The sequence below is a fragment of the Hibiscus syriacus genome, unplaced genomic scaffold, assembly GCF_006381635.1.
Source record: "Hibiscus syriacus cultivar Baekdansim isolate YM2019G1 unplaced genomic scaffold, ASM638163v2 tig00000715_pilon, whole genome shotgun sequence".
NCBI lineage: Eukaryota > Viridiplantae > Streptophyta > Magnoliopsida > Malvales > Malvaceae > Hibiscus > Hibiscus syriacus.
The window spans coordinates 2173379-2192522 of NW_024061811.1; the positions used below are offsets into that span (position 1 = coordinate 2173379).

The 19144-nt window shown below is 35.2% G+C and overlaps 2 protein-coding genes and 1 non-coding gene across 3 annotated transcripts; all 3 read right to left on the reverse strand.

The window, feature by feature from the left end:
- Positions 1-153: 153 nt before the first annotated feature.
- On the reverse strand, positions 154-242 carry TRNAY-GUA. The gene is given in 2 exon segments: positions 154-189; positions 206-242. It is a non-coding gene; the product is annotated as a tRNA-Tyr (tRNA).
- A 13090-nt stretch (positions 243-13332) lies between these two features.
- On the reverse strand, positions 13333-15182 carry LOC120211923 (60S ribosomal protein L10a-like). Its single transcript, XM_039210394.1, has 5 exons — positions 15086-15182; positions 14366-14585; positions 14031-14196; positions 13667-13872; positions 13333-13528 (listed from the first exon to the last, which is right to left on the reverse strand). The coding sequence occupies exons 1-5, from the start codon at positions 15088-15090 to the stop codon at positions 13475-13477; spliced, it is 651 nt and encodes a 216-aa protein (XP_039066325.1). The 5' UTR covers positions 15091-15182; the 3' UTR covers positions 13333-13474.
- A 1820-nt stretch (positions 15183-17002) lies between these two features.
- LOC120210590 lies at positions 17003-18222 on the reverse strand. The gene is made up of 2 exons (XM_039209292.1): positions 17643-18222; positions 17003-17111 (listed from the first exon to the last, which is right to left on the reverse strand). The coding sequence occupies exons 1-2, from the start codon at positions 18220-18222 to the stop codon at positions 17092-17094; spliced, it is 600 nt and encodes a 199-aa protein (XP_039065223.1). The 3' UTR covers positions 17003-17091.
- Positions 18223-19144: the final 922 nt, after the last annotated feature.

The following is a 19144-nucleotide window of genomic DNA, read 5'->3' on the forward strand; positions in this document are numbered from 1 at the left end:
TGGTCATTTTGGCAAAACGAAAAAAAGTTGGTCAAAATCGTATATTATAAGGAATTTTCGGTCACTGAGGTTATTTTCTCTTTATAAAAATGTTGCGACACCAATAGTATTAATTCTTCATAAAAAGATATGAAAATGAACACGAAAAACAAATCCAACCTGCCGGATTCGAACCAACGACCTAAGGATTGCTATAAGATAACAACTACAGTCCTCCGCTCTACCAACTGAGCTAAGGTTGGTTGTTTGAAATTCTCATGTTTTATTATATAGTTATATAAATCATGCATCTATACTGGACATCTTGCCGGTCCAGTACACTCATGACCACCTATTAATTGAGGAGTTGTGCTCGCCTATGCGTTACATAAATAATAATAATAATAATAATAAACTGAAAAGTAATGTGCCCAAGTTCAGCCAGCTACCATTCCGAGCTTGTTCTGATATGGGTAAGGATTGTAGCTTATAAAACACATGTTTTCGAATCATGGAAGTTGCCACACTATCATGTATCTTGATAGCGGACAAGCAAGGGGGACCAGTTATCAGATAATGAGAGGACGATGAAGAAGTGATACTATACCTCTGTTGGAAGTACATTTCCACTGTAACTCTTTCCAAGCATTACATTATCCCTCTTCATCAGAAGTGTAGTTGTTCGGGGAAATGGAGTTGTCTCCGCTCCAACTCTTCCTCCATTTACGGATCAGTAATCCCTGAGACAGCTGAACGGGAGGAAATTACATCAGGTACTGATACAGTCCCCCAAATATCTGTCTTGAAGATTTTCTCTCAAGGGAAAGAAGCAAAAGGATTGATCAGATTCATAACTCATAATGTATAAACACTCCAATAGAGAGTGGAACTTGATGTAGTTTTTCCATTCAGTATATTACGATAGTTTCGTTTCATTACGAACAAAGAAACTACAAAATCGTACTAATTAAAATGATCAAAGTATGGTATATAATTGTCAGGTAACATGTAGTTATTAGCAAACCCAATCCGAATATACCACTTCTCAGAAGTTGCACACAATGATAAATTAATCCACATGAGAAATAGAAATGCTTAGAACTAGAAAGAGGTAGATCAAGTATAAGCCAAAAAGATATTGTTACAATGTGTAGAACATACCTTCCAATAGGCCTTTTTGCTTACTTTCCCGGCAAATTCTTGCAGAGAAGTAGAAGGTTCATTTACCTTCCAATAAGCTTTGCTTAATCACTTCTCAAAAATGGAATAGTGTATAGTTCTATAGCTTGTAACAAGAAGTAACGAAGGAAAAATAAATTTTGTAACATGTAACATAACTAATCTGAGCTATGAACAAGTATTTTCTGTTCAAGTGAACCCGAAAAGAACAAATCCAAGAACTTACATTAATATTTCACCTTCGCCGCCACCCGATGTGAGCAATGCCAATCATAGCACTCACCAAACTCCAAAAAAAGAAGAAGAAGAAGAATAAGAGAGATTAGCAACATGACAACACATTCAGTTCAAAGGGTAAAAGATCTGAATAGATATCCTTTGGCAACGATTTTGCTTGCAAAACAGCAGCCTACAAAGACTTTGAGCTATTATTGGTCGAGTAAAGAGATGAAGGCTTAATGCGACTTATTGGGTATAGTCAAAAACGGATTATCATACAGGTTCAACTCGAGAATCAAGATTGCAGATCTGAAATGGTAATTGCATTTCTTTCTCCAGCATCTTTTATAATCATATGTTGTTGGTGTAAAGGTTTATAACTTTACGCTCCTATAGGTAAGCTGGTCAAGACCAGCATAACGCAATGCATACTGAATATGAACACTAGGAAAAGATATGCATGGCCCAAAAACACCTATAGCTGCCAATATAATAATAAAATTGGGATTACATAGAGCAAGCCTTATGGTATGCAAACTGGTTAACCGAGTCATCGCACCAATTACCTAAAGCGCATGAACCTGTTGATTATGTAAAAGCGGTTAAAATGATTTATAAAAGGTGATGTGTTAGCACCATTCCGAAGATGCCAATTGTCCATGAGAGTTATGGCAGGCTCTATAAATAATATGTAGGTTAGTGTCTGTGCAAAATATGTGGCGACTTATCTGCCGAAACCCATACTTACGAGTTCTTCGATAAATCTTCTAGCTTTCAAGAAATTCCGTGCTACTTGCACCTAAGATATCAATAAAAAAAGGGTCTACTGTAAGCAAATAGTAAATAGTACTATGAATGGACTGCATAGTCCCAAATTTAATCGACCAACTCAGCTGATAAAGTCTTGATCAACAATGTCACTCAAACTAACTTATTCTTTTATGAATCTCGACATAGCTTATGAAAGTACTCCCGAAAATATTCAGGTGAACAGACTGATCCAAACTTTGTGCTTCTTCTTTAGAGAAGAAAAATCCAATACAGTCAAATCTCTGCCTTTTAACTCATTTCCATTTTCCTAGAATTGGTTGTCTTTCCACTATCTGCTTTTTGGTTAATAGATTTCTCTTAAAGAGATCCACAATCAACTAGATTGTCAGATGATGATGGTATCATGATTATGTATCTAGATAGTACAAAACAATGGAAACAAAGGTCTTGGAAAGATCAAGAGAGTTAAAAGAAAAGACAACTTGTGTCATTTCCAATTAATGCCTTGAAAGACAAACTATTTGTTTTGTCTACTTTGTTCAGTTGCTGCAAATAAACCAACTTCGTTCGATTAGTATCAAGTGTCCTAGTCCTTGGATGTTAATATTAGTATTTCAAACCTTATGTATATATAAGCTTTCATGATGTCCATTTAACTACAAAAACCAAGGAGTAATTTCTCCCCTTTCCCTTTGGATCCTGTTTTCCATATTGGTAGTATCAAGAATAAGAATACAGTTGAAATTGTTTTGGAAGACGGCTATCGGATAGAGCAAAATCGTAACTAATAATTTGAGAAAATAAAAATGAAGATAAAAGAGACACAAAATTTACGTGGAAAACCCCTAAAAATTTAGGGTAAAAACCACGGGCAACGGTAGAGGAATTTCACTATGAGAAAAATAGGAATTACAACCTCTCTCGATCTACCAAGGAGAAAACAATGATAATTCTCTCTTGATAAAAAGGAGAAAACAACTATCAAGAAACTCTCTAAATTCTCTCTAGTATTGGAAGAAAGCTAGAATGCTTTGGGATGGTTTTGAAGCTAAATGAGCTAGGGTATTTATAGTTGAAGCTTAAGGGCTAATTTATAAATACCCTAAATTACAATGACTATAAATGAGATTTTACCATTGTTGATTTTCAACATAAACCTACCCTTTTTGACAATTGATATTCGGTGGATTTGTTTATTCCACCTTTCGGTGGATTTCTTTTGATTTTCAACAATCTCCCACTTGAAGATTTGATTGGAACAATTATATCTTCACACCATTCTTTCTACCTTGTACCATCATGTTGCTTACGTATCTGATAGGCCACAAGAGGATCGACACTAAGTAAATTTATCGGCATTGATCGCCTTCGTCATGAAATCTTTTATGTTATCTTTGGTATGGATCTTCTGCATATCTATCGTTCCTTCTTCCACCTTTTCACGAATGAAATGGTATTGAACTCGTATGTGCTTTTTCCTTGAATGAAATGGTTGGATTCCTTGCTAGATGCAAGGCGCTTTGACTGTCACAAAACAGAGAGCCATACTCTTGATTGTGCCCAAGCTCCTCCAATAACATCTTCAACCAAATTGTTTCTTCACTGGCTTGTGTAGCTGCTACATATTCTGCCTCTGTTGTGGATGTAGCCACAACTGACTGCAATTTTGAAACCCAGCTTACAACTGCACCAGCAACTTTGGCTTTTATCCAAATCTCCTGCATAGTCAAAATCTACATAACCATTGATTAGTAAATTTGATCCTCAGTAACATAATGCAACATTTGAGGTCCCTTTGATGTATCTCATGATCATCTTTACTGTATTCCAATGCTCTTTGCCTGAATTCGCCATGTACCGACTAACCACTCCTACTGCTTGTGCAATGTCTGGTCTTGTGCATATCATAGCGAACATTAAACTTCCCACTGCTGATGCATACAATACTCGAGACATCTTCATCCTCTCTTCTTCACTGCTAGAACTCATACTGGAGGATAATTTGAAGTTAATAGGAAGAGGGGTATAAATTGGCTTACAATCTTGCATACTGAATCGTGACAAGATCTTCTTCAAGTAATTCTGTTGTGAAAGCCAAATATTCCTATTACTTCTGTCTCGGTGAATTTGCATCCCTAGAATCTTGTTTGTTGATCCCAAGTCTTTCATTTCAAATTCCCTAGCCAGTTGTGCCTTCAATTCTTCAATATGATCTTTGTTGGGTCCTGCAACCAACATGTCATCCACATACAACAACAATATAACAAAATCGTTATCACCAGACCTCTTGAAATAAGCACAAGGGTCTGCATTAAGTCTGTTGTATCCAAGGCACATAATGAAGTAATCAAATCTATTATACCAACATCTCGGCGCCTGCTTTAGATCGTACAGAGATTTGTTTTACCTGCAAACCAAGTTCTTCTTTTCTTTTTCTTCAAAACCTTCAGACTGGAGCATGTAAATTTATTCTTCAAGATTTCCATGAAGAAAAGATGTTTTAACATCTAGCTGCTCTAGATGTAAATTCAATGTAGCACACATTGCCAAGACTACTCGAACTGTTGTTAGTCAAACCACAGGAGAAAATATTTCATTGAAAACAATACCTTCTTTTTTAGCATATCCTTTGACCATTAGTCTTGAACGATACCTCTCTACTTGATCATCACCATTTCGCTTGATTTTGAAGACCCATTTGTTACCAATTGGCTTCATTCCTTGTGGTAGTGGCACAAGGTCCCATGTATTATTTTTATGAAGGGCTTCAATTTCTTCTTGCATTGCCATCATCCACAGTGAAGCATCTAAGTTGTTTATTGCCTCCTGATATATTGATGGCTCACCGTCCTCTGTTAAAAGGCAGTATGCAATATTACATTCTATAACATAATCTGAGTGCCAATTGGGACGTCTTCTCACACGATCTGATTGACGAGTTGTTGGTGCTACAGAACTCTCTGGTTCTTGTTCATTATGTGATGGTTCTGCTTCAAAAGAATCTCCTTGTTCAACCTCTTTTTCCATATGTATCTGTGTAGTCTCTGACTTTTCAACACTACTATCTTCTTCTTTTCTTTGTAGCTTATCTTCTACAAAGATAGCATCCATGCTAATGATCACTTTGCGGGCAGTGGGATCCCACAAGCGATACCCCTTTACACCATCAGCATACCCCAAGAATTTGCATTTTCTGGATTTTGGATATAGCTTTGAAATTTCTTGGGAGTTGTACATCACGTACATAATACTTCCAAATACATGAAGGTTTGAATAATCAGCTGGTTTACCAGTCCACATCTCCATTGGTCTCTTTAGCTATATTGCAGTTGATGGAGCTCGATTCACCAAATAACATACGATATTGACTGTTTCTGCCCAGAATGATTTTTCTAGGCCTGCATCCCTCAATATATTATTCTTGTTCTTTCTAACAATGTTTTGTTCATCTGCTCTGCCACTCAATTTTGTTTAGGAGTGTTCGCCACTATGAACTGCCTTTTAATGCATTATTTCCTGCAAAAGTCATCAAATTCTTCGCTTGTGTATTCTCCTCCATTATCTATTCTGAAACACTTGATCTTATTTCCAGAATCAAGTTCCACCCGCGCTTTGGAAGTTTTTGAAAGTTGAAAACACATATGACTTCTTCTTAATAGGTTACACCCAGCATCTCCTAGAGTAGTCATCAATAAATGAGACAAAGTATTTTGCTCCACCTAGGGATGTAACCGGTGCTTGCCATACGTCAGAGTGAACCAATTCTAGAACACTTTTGCCTCTAGAATTTGATGTGTTGAATTTCAACCGGTGGTGTTACTTGTTATGCAATGCTCACACAAGGTAATTGATACCTTTGTTAAGCCTGGAAGTAACTTTTGCTCCACAAGGACTTTCATTCTTTGTTCTGACATGTGTCCAAGTTTCTGATGCCATAGCATTGCCGAATCTAAACTACATGAGGCAACAGAGGCTTCTGCTTCTACCAAAGTCTCTCCCTTCAGCATGTACAAGTTTGCAGCTATCTTTTCACCTTTCAGCACCACAAGCGCTCCACGGAACACCTTCATGATTCCTTTCTGTGTTTCAATCTTGCTTGCATTATTATCCAACAATCCGTAGGATAATAAATTTTTCTTCAGGTCTTTCACGTGCCGCACATCTCGAACAACTTTAATTGTTCCATCATACATCTTCAATTTGATGGTTCCCACGCCAATGATCTCTAAGGCATGATCATTGCAACTATACACAGATCCTCCTGAGACAGGTTCATAATGATGGAACCATTCTCTTCTTGAGGTCATGTGATATGTTGCTCCTGAATCAATGAGCCATATATCTGCAAATCTTTTTCTGCCTTCCACTGTGGTTGACGCTTCACAGCATAGAGCATCTCCATCATCTGAAATGTTTGCGGTATTGCCTTGTGGATTGGAGTTTTTATTTAGACTCCAACAATCCTTCTTTAATTGACCCTTCTTTCCACAGTTGTAGCACTTTAAATTCTTCTTGCTCCTCGACTTTGATCTACCATGTTTATGACTGCTACTTTGGCCACGTTCTGTTGATCTCCCTCTCGTTGTTGTCAACGCTGCTGCTTGTTGCAGATTTACTTGTATGTCGTCCTTGTTCTTGCGCCGATTTTATTCTTGTAGAACAGCAGCTACAACGTCATCGAAGACTAGACTGGTGACATTACTGTTTGTCAAGTTCATGATGAGTTGATTATACGAATCTGGTAGACTTTGAAGTAGAAGTTTAGCACGTTCTTGTTCTCCTATTGTACATCTTAAAGATGTAAGATGAGAAAATAAAGTGTTCAGTGTGTTTAAGTGCTCCGTCACTGAAGTAGATTCTGGCATACAAAGAGTGTACAATTTCCTCTTAAGGAAAATTTTATTGTGCAGTGATGTGGCCTCGTACAATTTGGTGAGGTGATCTCATATCTCCTTAGATGTCTTATTCTCCTCGATGTTTGACAATACTTCATCTGCTAATGCTAGATGAAAGTTTGTCATAGCATTCCCGTCCATTTCGATCCATTTATTGTCATCTGTGAAATCCACTAGCCTTTCACTGATAGCTGCTAGACAACCGTCTTTCCTCAGGATAGCCTTCATCTTCAATTTTCACAATGATAAATTTCTCCCATTGAATTTTTCAATATCAAATTTTGTTGTCATGGCTTCTTTTATGGATAGTTCCCACTATTTCACTATCGTAAATAGTTCTCTGGAACCTTCAAAGAATGGGCAATACCTTCTTACTTTCTTATGTTGGAGGATCCACCTTTTGGTGGCAACCACAAAGACAATAAGCAGATATTACATACTCTAATCTGGCTCTGATACCAATTGTTGCGGAAGACGACTATCGGATAGAGCAAAATCGTAATTGATAATTTGAAAAAATAAAAATGAAGATAAAAGAGACACAAAATTTACGTGAAAAATCCCTAAAAATTTAGGGTAAAAACCATGGGCAACGATAGAAGAATTTCACTATGAGAAAATAGGAATTACAACATCTTTCGATCTACCAAGGAGAAAATAATGATAATTCTCTCTTGATAAAAAGGAGAAAACAACTCTCAAGAAACTCTCTAAATTCTCTCTAGTATTGGAAGAAAGCTAGAATGCTTTGGGATGGTTTTGAAGCTAAATGAGCTAGGGTATTTATAGTTGAAGCTTAAGGACTAATTTATAAATACCCTAAATTACAATGACTAAAAATGAGATTTTACCATTGTTAATTTTCAACATAAACCTACTCTTTTTTACAATTGTTATTCGGTGGATTTGTTTATTCTACCTTTCGATGGATTTGTTTTGATTTCAACAGAAATCATGTAGGAAAACTAATTATTTTACGGATATTCTTGCAGAGAACTAGAAATAGAAATGCTAACAAATAACATATGCAAGAAATAGAAATGATGAGAACTAGAAAGAGGTAGATCAAGTATAAGCCAAGAAGAAATTGTTAAAATGTGTAGAACATACCTTCCAATAGGCCTTTTTGCTTACTTTCCCGGCAAATTCTTGCAGAGAAGTAGAAGGTTCATTTACCTTCCGATAAGCTTTGCTTAATCACTTCTCAAAATTGGAATAGTGTATAGTTCTATAGCTTGTAACAAGAAGTAATGAAGGAAAAATAAATTTTGTAACATGTAACATAACTAATCTGAGCTATGAACAAGTATTTTATGTTCAAGTGAACCCCAAAAGAACAAATTCAAGAACTTACATTAATCTTTCACCTTCGCCACCCGATGTGAGCAACGCCAATCATAGCACTCACCAAACTCCATAAAAAGAAGAAGAAGAGAGATTAGCAACATGACAGCACATTCAGTTCAAAAGGGTAAAAGATCTGAATTGCCAGCAAAATAAAAATGACAAAATCCTGCCTTTATATGCATTTTAAAAGCACCTTGAACTAGATTATGTTGAATGGATATCCTTTGGGAACGATTTTGCTTGCAAAACAGCAGCCTATAGTGACTTTGAGCTATTATTGGTCGAGTAAAGACATAAAGGCTTAATGCGACTTCTTGGGTGTAGCCAAAAACGGATTATCATACAGGTTCAACTCGAAAATCAAGATTGCTGATCTGAAATGGTAATTGTATTTCTTTCTCCAGCATCTTTTACAATCCTATGTTGTTGGTGTAAAGGTTTATAACTTTACGCTCCTATAGGTAAGCTGGTCAAGACCAGCATAACGCAATGCATACTGAAAATGAACACTAGGAAAAGATATGCATGGCCCGAAAACACCTATAGCTGCCAATATAATAATAAAAGTGGGATTACATAGAGCAAGCCTTACGGTATGCAAACTGGTTAACCGAGTCATCGCACCAATTACCTAAAGCGCGTGAACCTGTTGATTATGTAAACGCGGTTAAAATGATTTATAAAAGGTGATGTGTTAGCACCAATCCGAAGATGCCAATTGTCCATGAGAGTTATGGCAGGCCCTATAAATAATATGTAGGTTTGTGTATCTGTGCAAAATATGCGGCCACTTATCTGCCGAAACACATACTTATGAGTTCTTCGATAAATCTTCTAGCTTTCAAGAAAGTCCGTGCTACTTGCACCTAAGATATCAATAAAAAAGGGGTCTACTGCAAGAAAATAGTAAATAGTACTATAAATGGACTGCATAGTCCCAAATTTAATCGACCAACTCAGCTTAAAAGTCTTGATCCAAAAATGTCACTCAAGCTAACTTATTCTTTTATGAATCTCGACATAGCTTATGAAAGTACTCCGAAAATATTAAGGTGAATAGACTGATCCAAACTTTGTGCTTCTTCTTTAAAGAAGAAAAATCCAATACAGTCAAATCTCTGCCTTTTAACTCATTACCATTTTCCTAGAATTGGTTGTCTTTCCACTATCTGCTTTTTGGTTAATAGATTTCTCTTAAAGAGATCCACAATCAACTAGATTGTCAGATGATGATGGTATCATGATTATGTATCTAGACAGTACAAACAATGAAAACAAAGAAGGTATTAGATATATCAAGAGAGTTAAAAGAAAAGACAACTTGTGTCATTTCCAATTAATGCCTTGAAAGACAAACTATTAGTTTTGTCTACTTTGTTCAGTTGCTGCAAATAAAATAACTTCGTTCGACTAGTATCAAGTGTCCTAGTCCTTGGATGTTAATATTAGTATTTCAAACCTTATGTATATATAAGCTTTCATGATGTCCATTTAACTACAAAAACCAAGGAGTAATTTCTCCCCTTTCCCTTTGGATCCTGTTTTCCAGATTGGTAGTATCAAGAATAGGAATACAGTTGAAATCATGTTGGAAAACTAATTATTTTACGGATATAAGCATGCTCAACGTTGTATAAATTAAGTTTGAGAAATATGTCCCCACGTTGTTGTTCCAAATAAAATGAAATTAGCACTCAGGCTAGTTCAAGATAGATTCAAGTTGGTCTATCTATTCATGCGGTAACATATCAGCTATTTGAATTTGTAGGGCTATTTGAGACCAACTATTCATGGCCATATTTATCTTTTAAGTCAAAAAAGGCTGTTAATTTTGGCATTGATACATATTCCATATATGGATTCTTTCCTTGTGAGTATGGTGATTATAAGAATTCAAATATACATCAATATATACCTTTTATACATGAATAAATACAAAACTTTTGTTGTACGTCTATGACCTTTGAAATAAATACGGTATGTTTATAATGGTCCAGATTGACATACCATATGACCCGCAAGCTTATATGCTTACCATAATATATACTATTATGATTTTAAGGTGAAAAATGCAGTGTTCTTGATATTTATTCATGTATAAAAGGTATATATTCGTGTATATTCAGATTTTTTGAATTCTTAAAATCAACATAACTACAAGGAAAGATTCCATATATGGAAAATATATTCTAATATGAAAGATATATCAATGCCCAAAATTAATTGCATTTTTTTATTTAAAAGACAGATATGGCCATGAATGGCCGGTCTCAAATCTCTATAAATGTGAAACAGTGGTTCTAACCTAACATCAAATTTCCAATCCTTTAGCATTACAATGGCCGTCTTCTTCCTATCATACCGATACTAGTTCCTAAAGTCAGTACCAAGATGATTCGAGGCATGTATTATGCAAATCCAAGATACCGCCTTATCAGTGATTTACCAGAAAAAGTTACCACTCCAAGCTCTTTCATGGTGGCCATTTTATGCTGTTGCTGAACCTGATGTTTGCATCATCAGTAGAGATGGGCATGGAATCTGAACCCGACAGGTTCCGACCCGACCCGATCGGGTCGGATATTTTTAAAAAAAAATTCCGGGTCGGATCGGGTTTATATTAAAATTTTCGGAGTCGGTTGGGGGCTATAATAATCCTACCCGACCCGCATAGTTAATGAATAATTATTTTTTAATTTTTTTTACTTTCCTATTCTGGCAAGTTTTGGTTCCCGAGGGCATAACTTCCAATAATTATTTTAGCTATTGTTTTACACTTTTTAATGCTTTTTCACGGTTTTCCCCTCCTTTTTTCACGACTATACCATAATGGTGTTTGAATAATAATGATAATATAATGACAGCTAATTATATATTGTATAAGGACAAAAGAAAGAGAAAAATAATAAAACTTATTCCTCAATTTGGCTTCTTGTAAACAAGTAAAGCGAGAATGCTCAGAAAAACACTAATGGATAGTTTGGCTTTTCACGCCGCGTGGGTTTCAATAATTATTTTAATTATTTTTTATATTTTAAATAAAAAAAATTGTGGATTTTAATTAAAAAAAAATTAATCGGGTCGGGTCACGGGTGAAAGTCCCCTTCTTCTCAGGTCGAGTCGGATGGACAAAAAACCCGACCTATGCCCATCCCTAATCATCAGGGAGATGTGCCCACCATTACAATTTCCAATGGTCTCAGGATTACCTCACCCTGGCAAAGAACGATGAGGACAAAGAGGAAGATGTGGATGATGGACAAAATTTACTTTTCAACCCTAACATATGTTTTCATTTTCTTCAGCATCCTTCTCATCTTCAACAGAGACCGAGATTGGCCGGAGGTTACAAAACCACCATGAAATTGCTTATTCCTGGTTGTATTTACCAACTATTCCATTGAACTACATGCATTCTAATGCAAAATAATTTGTATAATAATTGAACATTTATCTGTAAAATATAGGGAAATTCAGATATATCTGAATCATACAACAGAGTAAAGGGAATGACTTTAACAAATAAACTTATTAAACATACACGCCATGACTTTACGCTGTCAATTTCATAATCAAGGCTCTTAAGGATTTCTTACCTCTTTAAGATTTGAGGCAGAACAATGTCAATCAAATCATGCATCAAGCTTAAAAGAGAGAGAGAGAATAGCAACTTGACAGCCCATTCAGTTCAAAAACTTGAAAGGATATCCTTAGGGAACGAATTTGCTTGCAAACCAGTCTTACAGGGAATTTAAGCTATTTTTGGGAGTAAAGACATGAAAGCCTAATGTGGCTTCTTGAAGTGGCTGACTTTCCACTCTCTGCTTTTTGATAACTAGAGTCATTAACCTCAAATTGCTCCAGCCATTTCTACCTTACCCAACAAAATCTAATATAGAGGCAAGATAACTAAATTTCATAGTTATTATCTCTTCCAAGGTCCATCAAATTGACCTACTAGCTCTTCCGAAGAGAAGAATACAACATAATTGGAACTATAAAGAAATGTTAAAAATGAAAGGGAAAAAAAACTGCAATGTAATTTCAATTCAAAGATGGTCCTGACTCCTGTTGAGGTACTTTTCTTCGAGTATTTAGTTCTAATGCACCAAGTAATCCAGTTCCAAAAGAAGGGAACTAATGCACCGAGTAATCGAGTTTGAAAAGTATCAGAGATCGCACGCAATATAAGAAAATGACACTTACACCATTAAAATCAAAGGAACGGAACTGGCAGTTCATGGTTAGCCAACCGATTGAGATACAGGTACTTCCTCATGACAGAACTGTCCTGCAAAGCTCCACAAATCTCCCCTTTGCACAACCGACCGATTAACTACCCCGTGAAGAAAAAGTGCTCAACACAAAAATGGGCTATTTTCCAAGCTGAATACGTACGGCGAATCAAACGAAACATTAAAGCTAACTTCCAAACGAAAAGAAAAAGAGAGGGAATCACAAATAATCTGATTACACACAAATAAATTTGAGGCCTCATCTGTCTTTTGCAATACCATCTCTTTCCTGAGAACCCATAAGGATTTGGGCCGTTTTAAATATCGGTTTTTAATTCAACAATTGGAACCTCGGGAGCGTTTTTCACTTCTTGTTCTTAACCTGCAAGGTTTCTAAAATGAAACATTCATCTATTTCATGATTAACAACATTTTAGTAACTTGAAGCTTACAACAATTTATATAAAGATAAATTGGTCTAGTGTTACGTGTATTTAACTCTTACACCACTAAACTTCGTTTCGCAACAAAATCTTGGGGAGAATGATTCAACAGTGTCACAATTTGCAAGAACAAACGGCCATACGCTCATCAAGGCTGACAAGTACAAGCCATATGCCAATGAATATTTTCTGTCTGGATCACATGAATATTAAATGGATGGTAACTTAAAATTCATGGAGCACTAGTCGATAGGCAGTCAAAACTTCCAATGTCTAAAATTCATACCATTTCTGGGGATCCCAACAACAAAACAAAACATAAAATTTTTAAATTCAGAGTAAAACAAAGAAACTGATATAGCATCAATCCCACAACTACTTTCATTCCCTACATAACATAAGCAAATCAAAAGATTCTGTTTGAAGGTCCCATGGTGCTCTTCAAGTAGAGGCACCTCACCTACAATCAACACAGATTCAAAATTCAATCAGATTACATAATCAACATCATGAAAATAATGCCAAAATCACATATATACATACACTATACATGAGAGAGCAAGCAACCTGTACATATACAAAAGATAATAAAACTCACATTTTGCCAGTTTTTCTTCAATAACGAAACAAGGAAATTGACACTCATTTGCACATTTTGTAATATCTGCTTCTCCTCCATGGCAACATTTCCAACGGCCACACCCATGCAAAGAACCTTCTTCAGCTGGAACTTAACCATTGCCTTGGTCTCATTCACCTTGGACTCTAGGGACTCTTGGTGAGTAACAAGGGTTGGGAATTTCCCTGCATTTGTGCGTGACATCAACAATGTAAACTAAAAGTTAATAACTGATAACTGACAAATGCAAAATGAGTGAACTTAGGACTTCCTGCAAATGCTTTAGGAGTGCAATATAAATACTGCTGAAAACATGTCAATAATGCTTTTAAATGTTACTTGCCTGCTTTGTTGAGACCAGGACCCAAAAGACGAGGGATTTGCTTGATAACAGATTCAGAAGCCAAAAAAGCATGATACTTCTTGGCAAGCTTCTTCACTAACTTCTTATTCTTGTTTAGTTTTTTCAATGCTTCTACATCCATATAATCCAAACCAATTTTCTCAGCCTGCATTATTAAACCATTCAAAACAAAAAGTTAATTGCAAAAATAACAATTCAAATACTAGAAGTATATACTCAGCATAATGCACATCTTATACCTGATTCCAAAAATAAAGCATCCTTCTAAGAAATATAAACAAACAAAATTTCACCTAAGAAAGCTGCAAAATCACCTCTTCAACGTGTTGAGCATCTCCAAGCATGCAAATTTTCATCTTGGGACGTGGAATTTGTGGCAGCTTCACAGATCCACTGAAACGCTTATCCTTTTGGGGATCATAGTTTTTCAGACCAATTTGGAGTTCAATAGTCTCTGTAAATTTGCGTTGTTTCTCCTTGGACTGAGCTACAATTGTTGAAATAGCTTCTCTAAGAGCATCACTCTGAAGCTTACTGTAAATAAGAAATCCAAAATCTTTAAGCAAACAAAACCGTAAACAACTAGATAACAAAAGATTAATCTAGGCAACTTAAACAACTCAAAATAAAAAAAAATGAGCATCCCAGGTCACATAGATCAAACCAATGCTTTGAACTAAAATACCAAATCCAGGAACGGCAGTAGTTCCCCTAACAAATAATGCTGAACCAAAATTGACAACTAGAATTTACCTTCAAAGCTCAAATTTTACGCCAAATAGAATTTTGTACAAAACCAATCTAATCGAAGAGAAAAAAATTGAGCGTACAATATGAATAAAAACTAAACACCTAATTCGAGTACAGCAAATCAACAATCAGCAGAAAAATTAAAATAGCTCATCTCTGAATCAGTAACTAATCATTTCACCGATCAATGTACCTAAGAGGATTATCCTGTAAAGCATAAATGAAAAAATAATCCAAAAGCATCTAATCCGTGTGCAGCAAATCAATAGCAAAGTTAAAATTACCTCATCTCTGAACCTCGGTTCTTTCAACGAAGCAAAATATGAACTTCTACCTGCAAAATAACGTTAAAAAGACATTAAAAGTAAGATCCGTGAGGAAATGGGAGTTACAACAAGGGAAGGTTTAGCGAGAAATAGAGAAGCAAGTAGGTAATGCCTATTGCCTACCAGAGAAGAAAAACCTAGCCGCTCGTGGCTTTTGGGGAAATATATATACAGGCGGAGTAATAAAATGATATTGAGCCATTAGCAGTCCAGCCCAAGTTCATTAGGCCTGAGAGGCTTGGTTTCCGTGAGTTGAACCCGGCTCAGATTAGTAATAGATTGATTCAGCCCCAACACTGATTTTTATGATTGGTTTTTACGACTAAACATGCACGTTCCTTGTATTGGCCATGAATCAAATAATTTTTCCTTATTTTTTCAATTTAAATTAGACATCCTTTTTAAAGTTGATATTTAAAAAAATATTTTCACATTGACATTCGAATTTAATTTTATAGGTTACTTTTGTATTTTTATTAACAATGTTACTTTTGATTATGTGATAATATAAGATTATATCACGTATCAATAATAATATCATTATATATGTATTTGTAAAACTTTAAAATCTATTAATTTTTTTAAATAAAAATAAGTTAAAATATCTCAAGTCTAATACAGTAATGCATAAAGCAGTCAAATTTTATTTCTTCTTATGAATCCTAAAAGTTAAAAAACATGAATTAATTTAAGTTGAAGGTTAAAGTTTTACAATAAAAGGTTACAAAGTCAATTGAAAATTTTATTTCAATAGTAAATGCACATATTTATTTAATAGTTTTAAGCAATTTATCACTCAAATTAGGTAAAAAAAACGAGAAGAAAATAAATGAAAACGATGAAAGAGAGCGTGAAGTATCATGGATTTAGTCTAATATACATAGATCTTGCATTAATATGTAAAATATATTGAAAGTTTAAAAAAAATGAGTAAATTATGTCTCCTGATCTATGTAGGTATTCACAAATGAAATCTGCTTGTCAGATTAAAAGAAAAAGGTTTTCTTCATAAATTTGGTGATTAAGGGAGAATAAATATGGGCGCCAATTCATTAGATTAGGCCAATATACTTGATGGAACACTAGATTCTGATGAATTTATGCTTTTGTTAATCATTGAAGTCAAAGCTGAAAACCCAGAAGATGAACAGCAGCAAGAAAGCAGCAAATTCCTACTGCAACCTCCAATAATGGTACCATACCAGCAGAACAATCATAATGTTACGTGAGATGTTGAAACTGGATCTTCGTCTTTCCTAAAGGATCAGAATATTCAGAATAAGATGATGAGCATTGGAGGGTGTTTAGTGAATCCACTAGGGTTCCCTTATAGACCTCAAAGTAAATGTATGTTTTGCCTGCACATTCACCATTAGGAGGTGATCTTCAAAGCTCAAGAGAGTTGCTCCTAATGAATGACTGATCGGTTAACATTAAAGGGCGAAACCAAATGCAAGAAACCATCGGAGAGGTTCAAAGGAAGAGGATGAATAAGACCAGAAGCAGAAGTTCAGCTGCAAAATCTCGAGCAAAGGCTCAGGTAGGTATACATATATTTATAGCTAGCAGAACTCTGGAACTTAGCCAAGTTATTATTAGAATTCGTACATCTTTTACGATATACTGAGGCTATGATCTCCATTCATTCTTTTATAGGAGCATTCGAGATTTCTGGAAGAAAAAGTGGTGCAATTGAGAAATGAGAATGCTCATTTGAAGAAATTACTTTCCCACCGTACTGAAACTGAGAGACAAAGATATGGAAGAAAATATACCGATTATATATATATATATATATATATATAAGAACTTATGGCTATATATATATATATATATAAAACGTTCATAAGAGAGACAAATACATACCCCATATTTTTAACTGTGATCTATATCTTGAAAACAGTCATATTTTTGTTGTATGAACGATAAGCGGCTGAACATAAATTATAATCCACCAATTCCTTTTAGGTTGGATGCTTAATACCTGCGCGAAAAATGTTTGAGAATTGTATTATTTTCTTCTATTGGATGTACAGGAAAGAGAAGAGATTGAGGAGAAAAGGCAAACAGTGTTTAGAGATTAGAAAACTGCATATATATATATATATATATATATATAGAGAGAGAGAGAGAGCTCGTTAAGATCAATGGTGGTACTGGTGAGACCAAAGAACAAAAGGGGATGGTATGGTTCATTTTAAGGCCAAATGATTCATCATTATACATCCCATATAACAAGATCCAAGTATATATATACTGAAAGAAATTGTTTGCCTTAAGCAGTACAGTTTAACTAGATCAAACTGCTGCAAGTGTTTTCATACCCAGATCTTAGCATTAATGGATTGATAGAGTGCAAATGTTGAAAATCAGTTTATCACATCTACTTTATTTTCGTACCTAAAAGCAGTGGCTAGTTAATGAAATTTACAGACTTTATGATCCGAAACAGATAAAAAGTTGTTGCCACAATAATATGGACAGAATCAACATGAAATAATTACTCAACACATACTTCCCATCCTCATCAATCGTTGAGAACTACTTCTTCTTCCCTCAGTCATAAGCGCTTTACGAGCAGAAGCGAGTCCAGTGGGAGCTAACAATGAATCAAACGAAGAACAATCCATCCAGTCTCTAAGCAACTCTTCTTTACCCCATTTATCCGGTATCGAAACTCTACCTGCAACCTCTTCTCTGTGTCTTTTAAGCCTTTCACGTCCCGAATCCTTGTCGTTTCCATCGCTGCAATGCCTTGTAGGAACCAAAGCCGACCCTTGTAGAACACTGCCATTGCTGCAACTACAAGACTTGTCATCTTCATTGCCGAAACCATGCATATTGTCGGAGTTGATGGACAAAGTCGCAACACGGGCGATAACGGGTTTCGACGGATTATGATTCCAGGGACTGGAACTGATACTAGACATGTTGTAGTTGCAGTTTGATGATGATGGTGGTGGTGGTGTGCAAAGAGGAGAGAGTTTTCGAAGGGTAATATATAAAGGGGGGGTTGGGTTATTGGGTGTGGGGGAATTGAAGTGCACGTCACCATATGATGGGTTTCTATGGTTTTCAATATATAAACGTTTCATTAGAGCTTAGAGTCTCACAATTGTGTGGCTCTTTCATATGCACGCCATAAAGAAGGGTGAGAGGTGGTGGTCAGTGAATAATGGTGCATAGGGTCCAATGGGGTTGGTGTATTAGATTTTAGATGACGTTTTGAGGTGGGAAACTGTATGCACTCAACATATGTTTTATTTTCTCCTTGGGGAAACATGTGGACCTACTCCAAACTAAGCTCAGATATTTTCTTCCACATTTTACCTCTAAATTTTGCCCAACTTTGTTTTTTATTTATTTTTCTATAAAATTAAATTGAAAAAAAATGAGCTATTTAAAGAATTTTCTAGAAATTTTAGATTACTTTTTATTTGTTTGGTAGGGTTGAGCTAGATTTAAGTGAAAGTAAATTTTGATTTGATTTAAAAAATCATTTTTTTTAAAAAAAATCGAGTTATTTTATTTAAATTATTCAAATGGGTTTAAATTTTTAATTTGAATTTCGACTTCGATTCAAAATTAAATTTGTCATGTCTGAATGATCGGAAAAAAAATTAAAACATGGACTTGATATTTAGTTAAAAAATTTGAATTAGAATTTTTCCAAATATTTATTATCAAAGAAAACTTCTAAACGGGTTAACTTGAGTTCGTAAAACCCTTGTCCAACACTCAACTCCTACTACAACTCAATCTTTAGACAGATCTACTCAATAATAAGTAAAAGCAAAAGGGGGAAAAAACACTTAAAATAGAAAATTTCCAATTTTTCTCAAGTTTGAAAAAAGAAGTGCTTCTGCATATATAAGACATGGTTGCTTTATATCATAATAAATCATCCATTAATGGAATAATAATTTTATTCTTTCTTCTTTCTTTTGTCAACATAGAGATGATAAAACCGTGGATAGTGTATACATGAATGTTTTCCTAAGAACAGCAAACAAATCT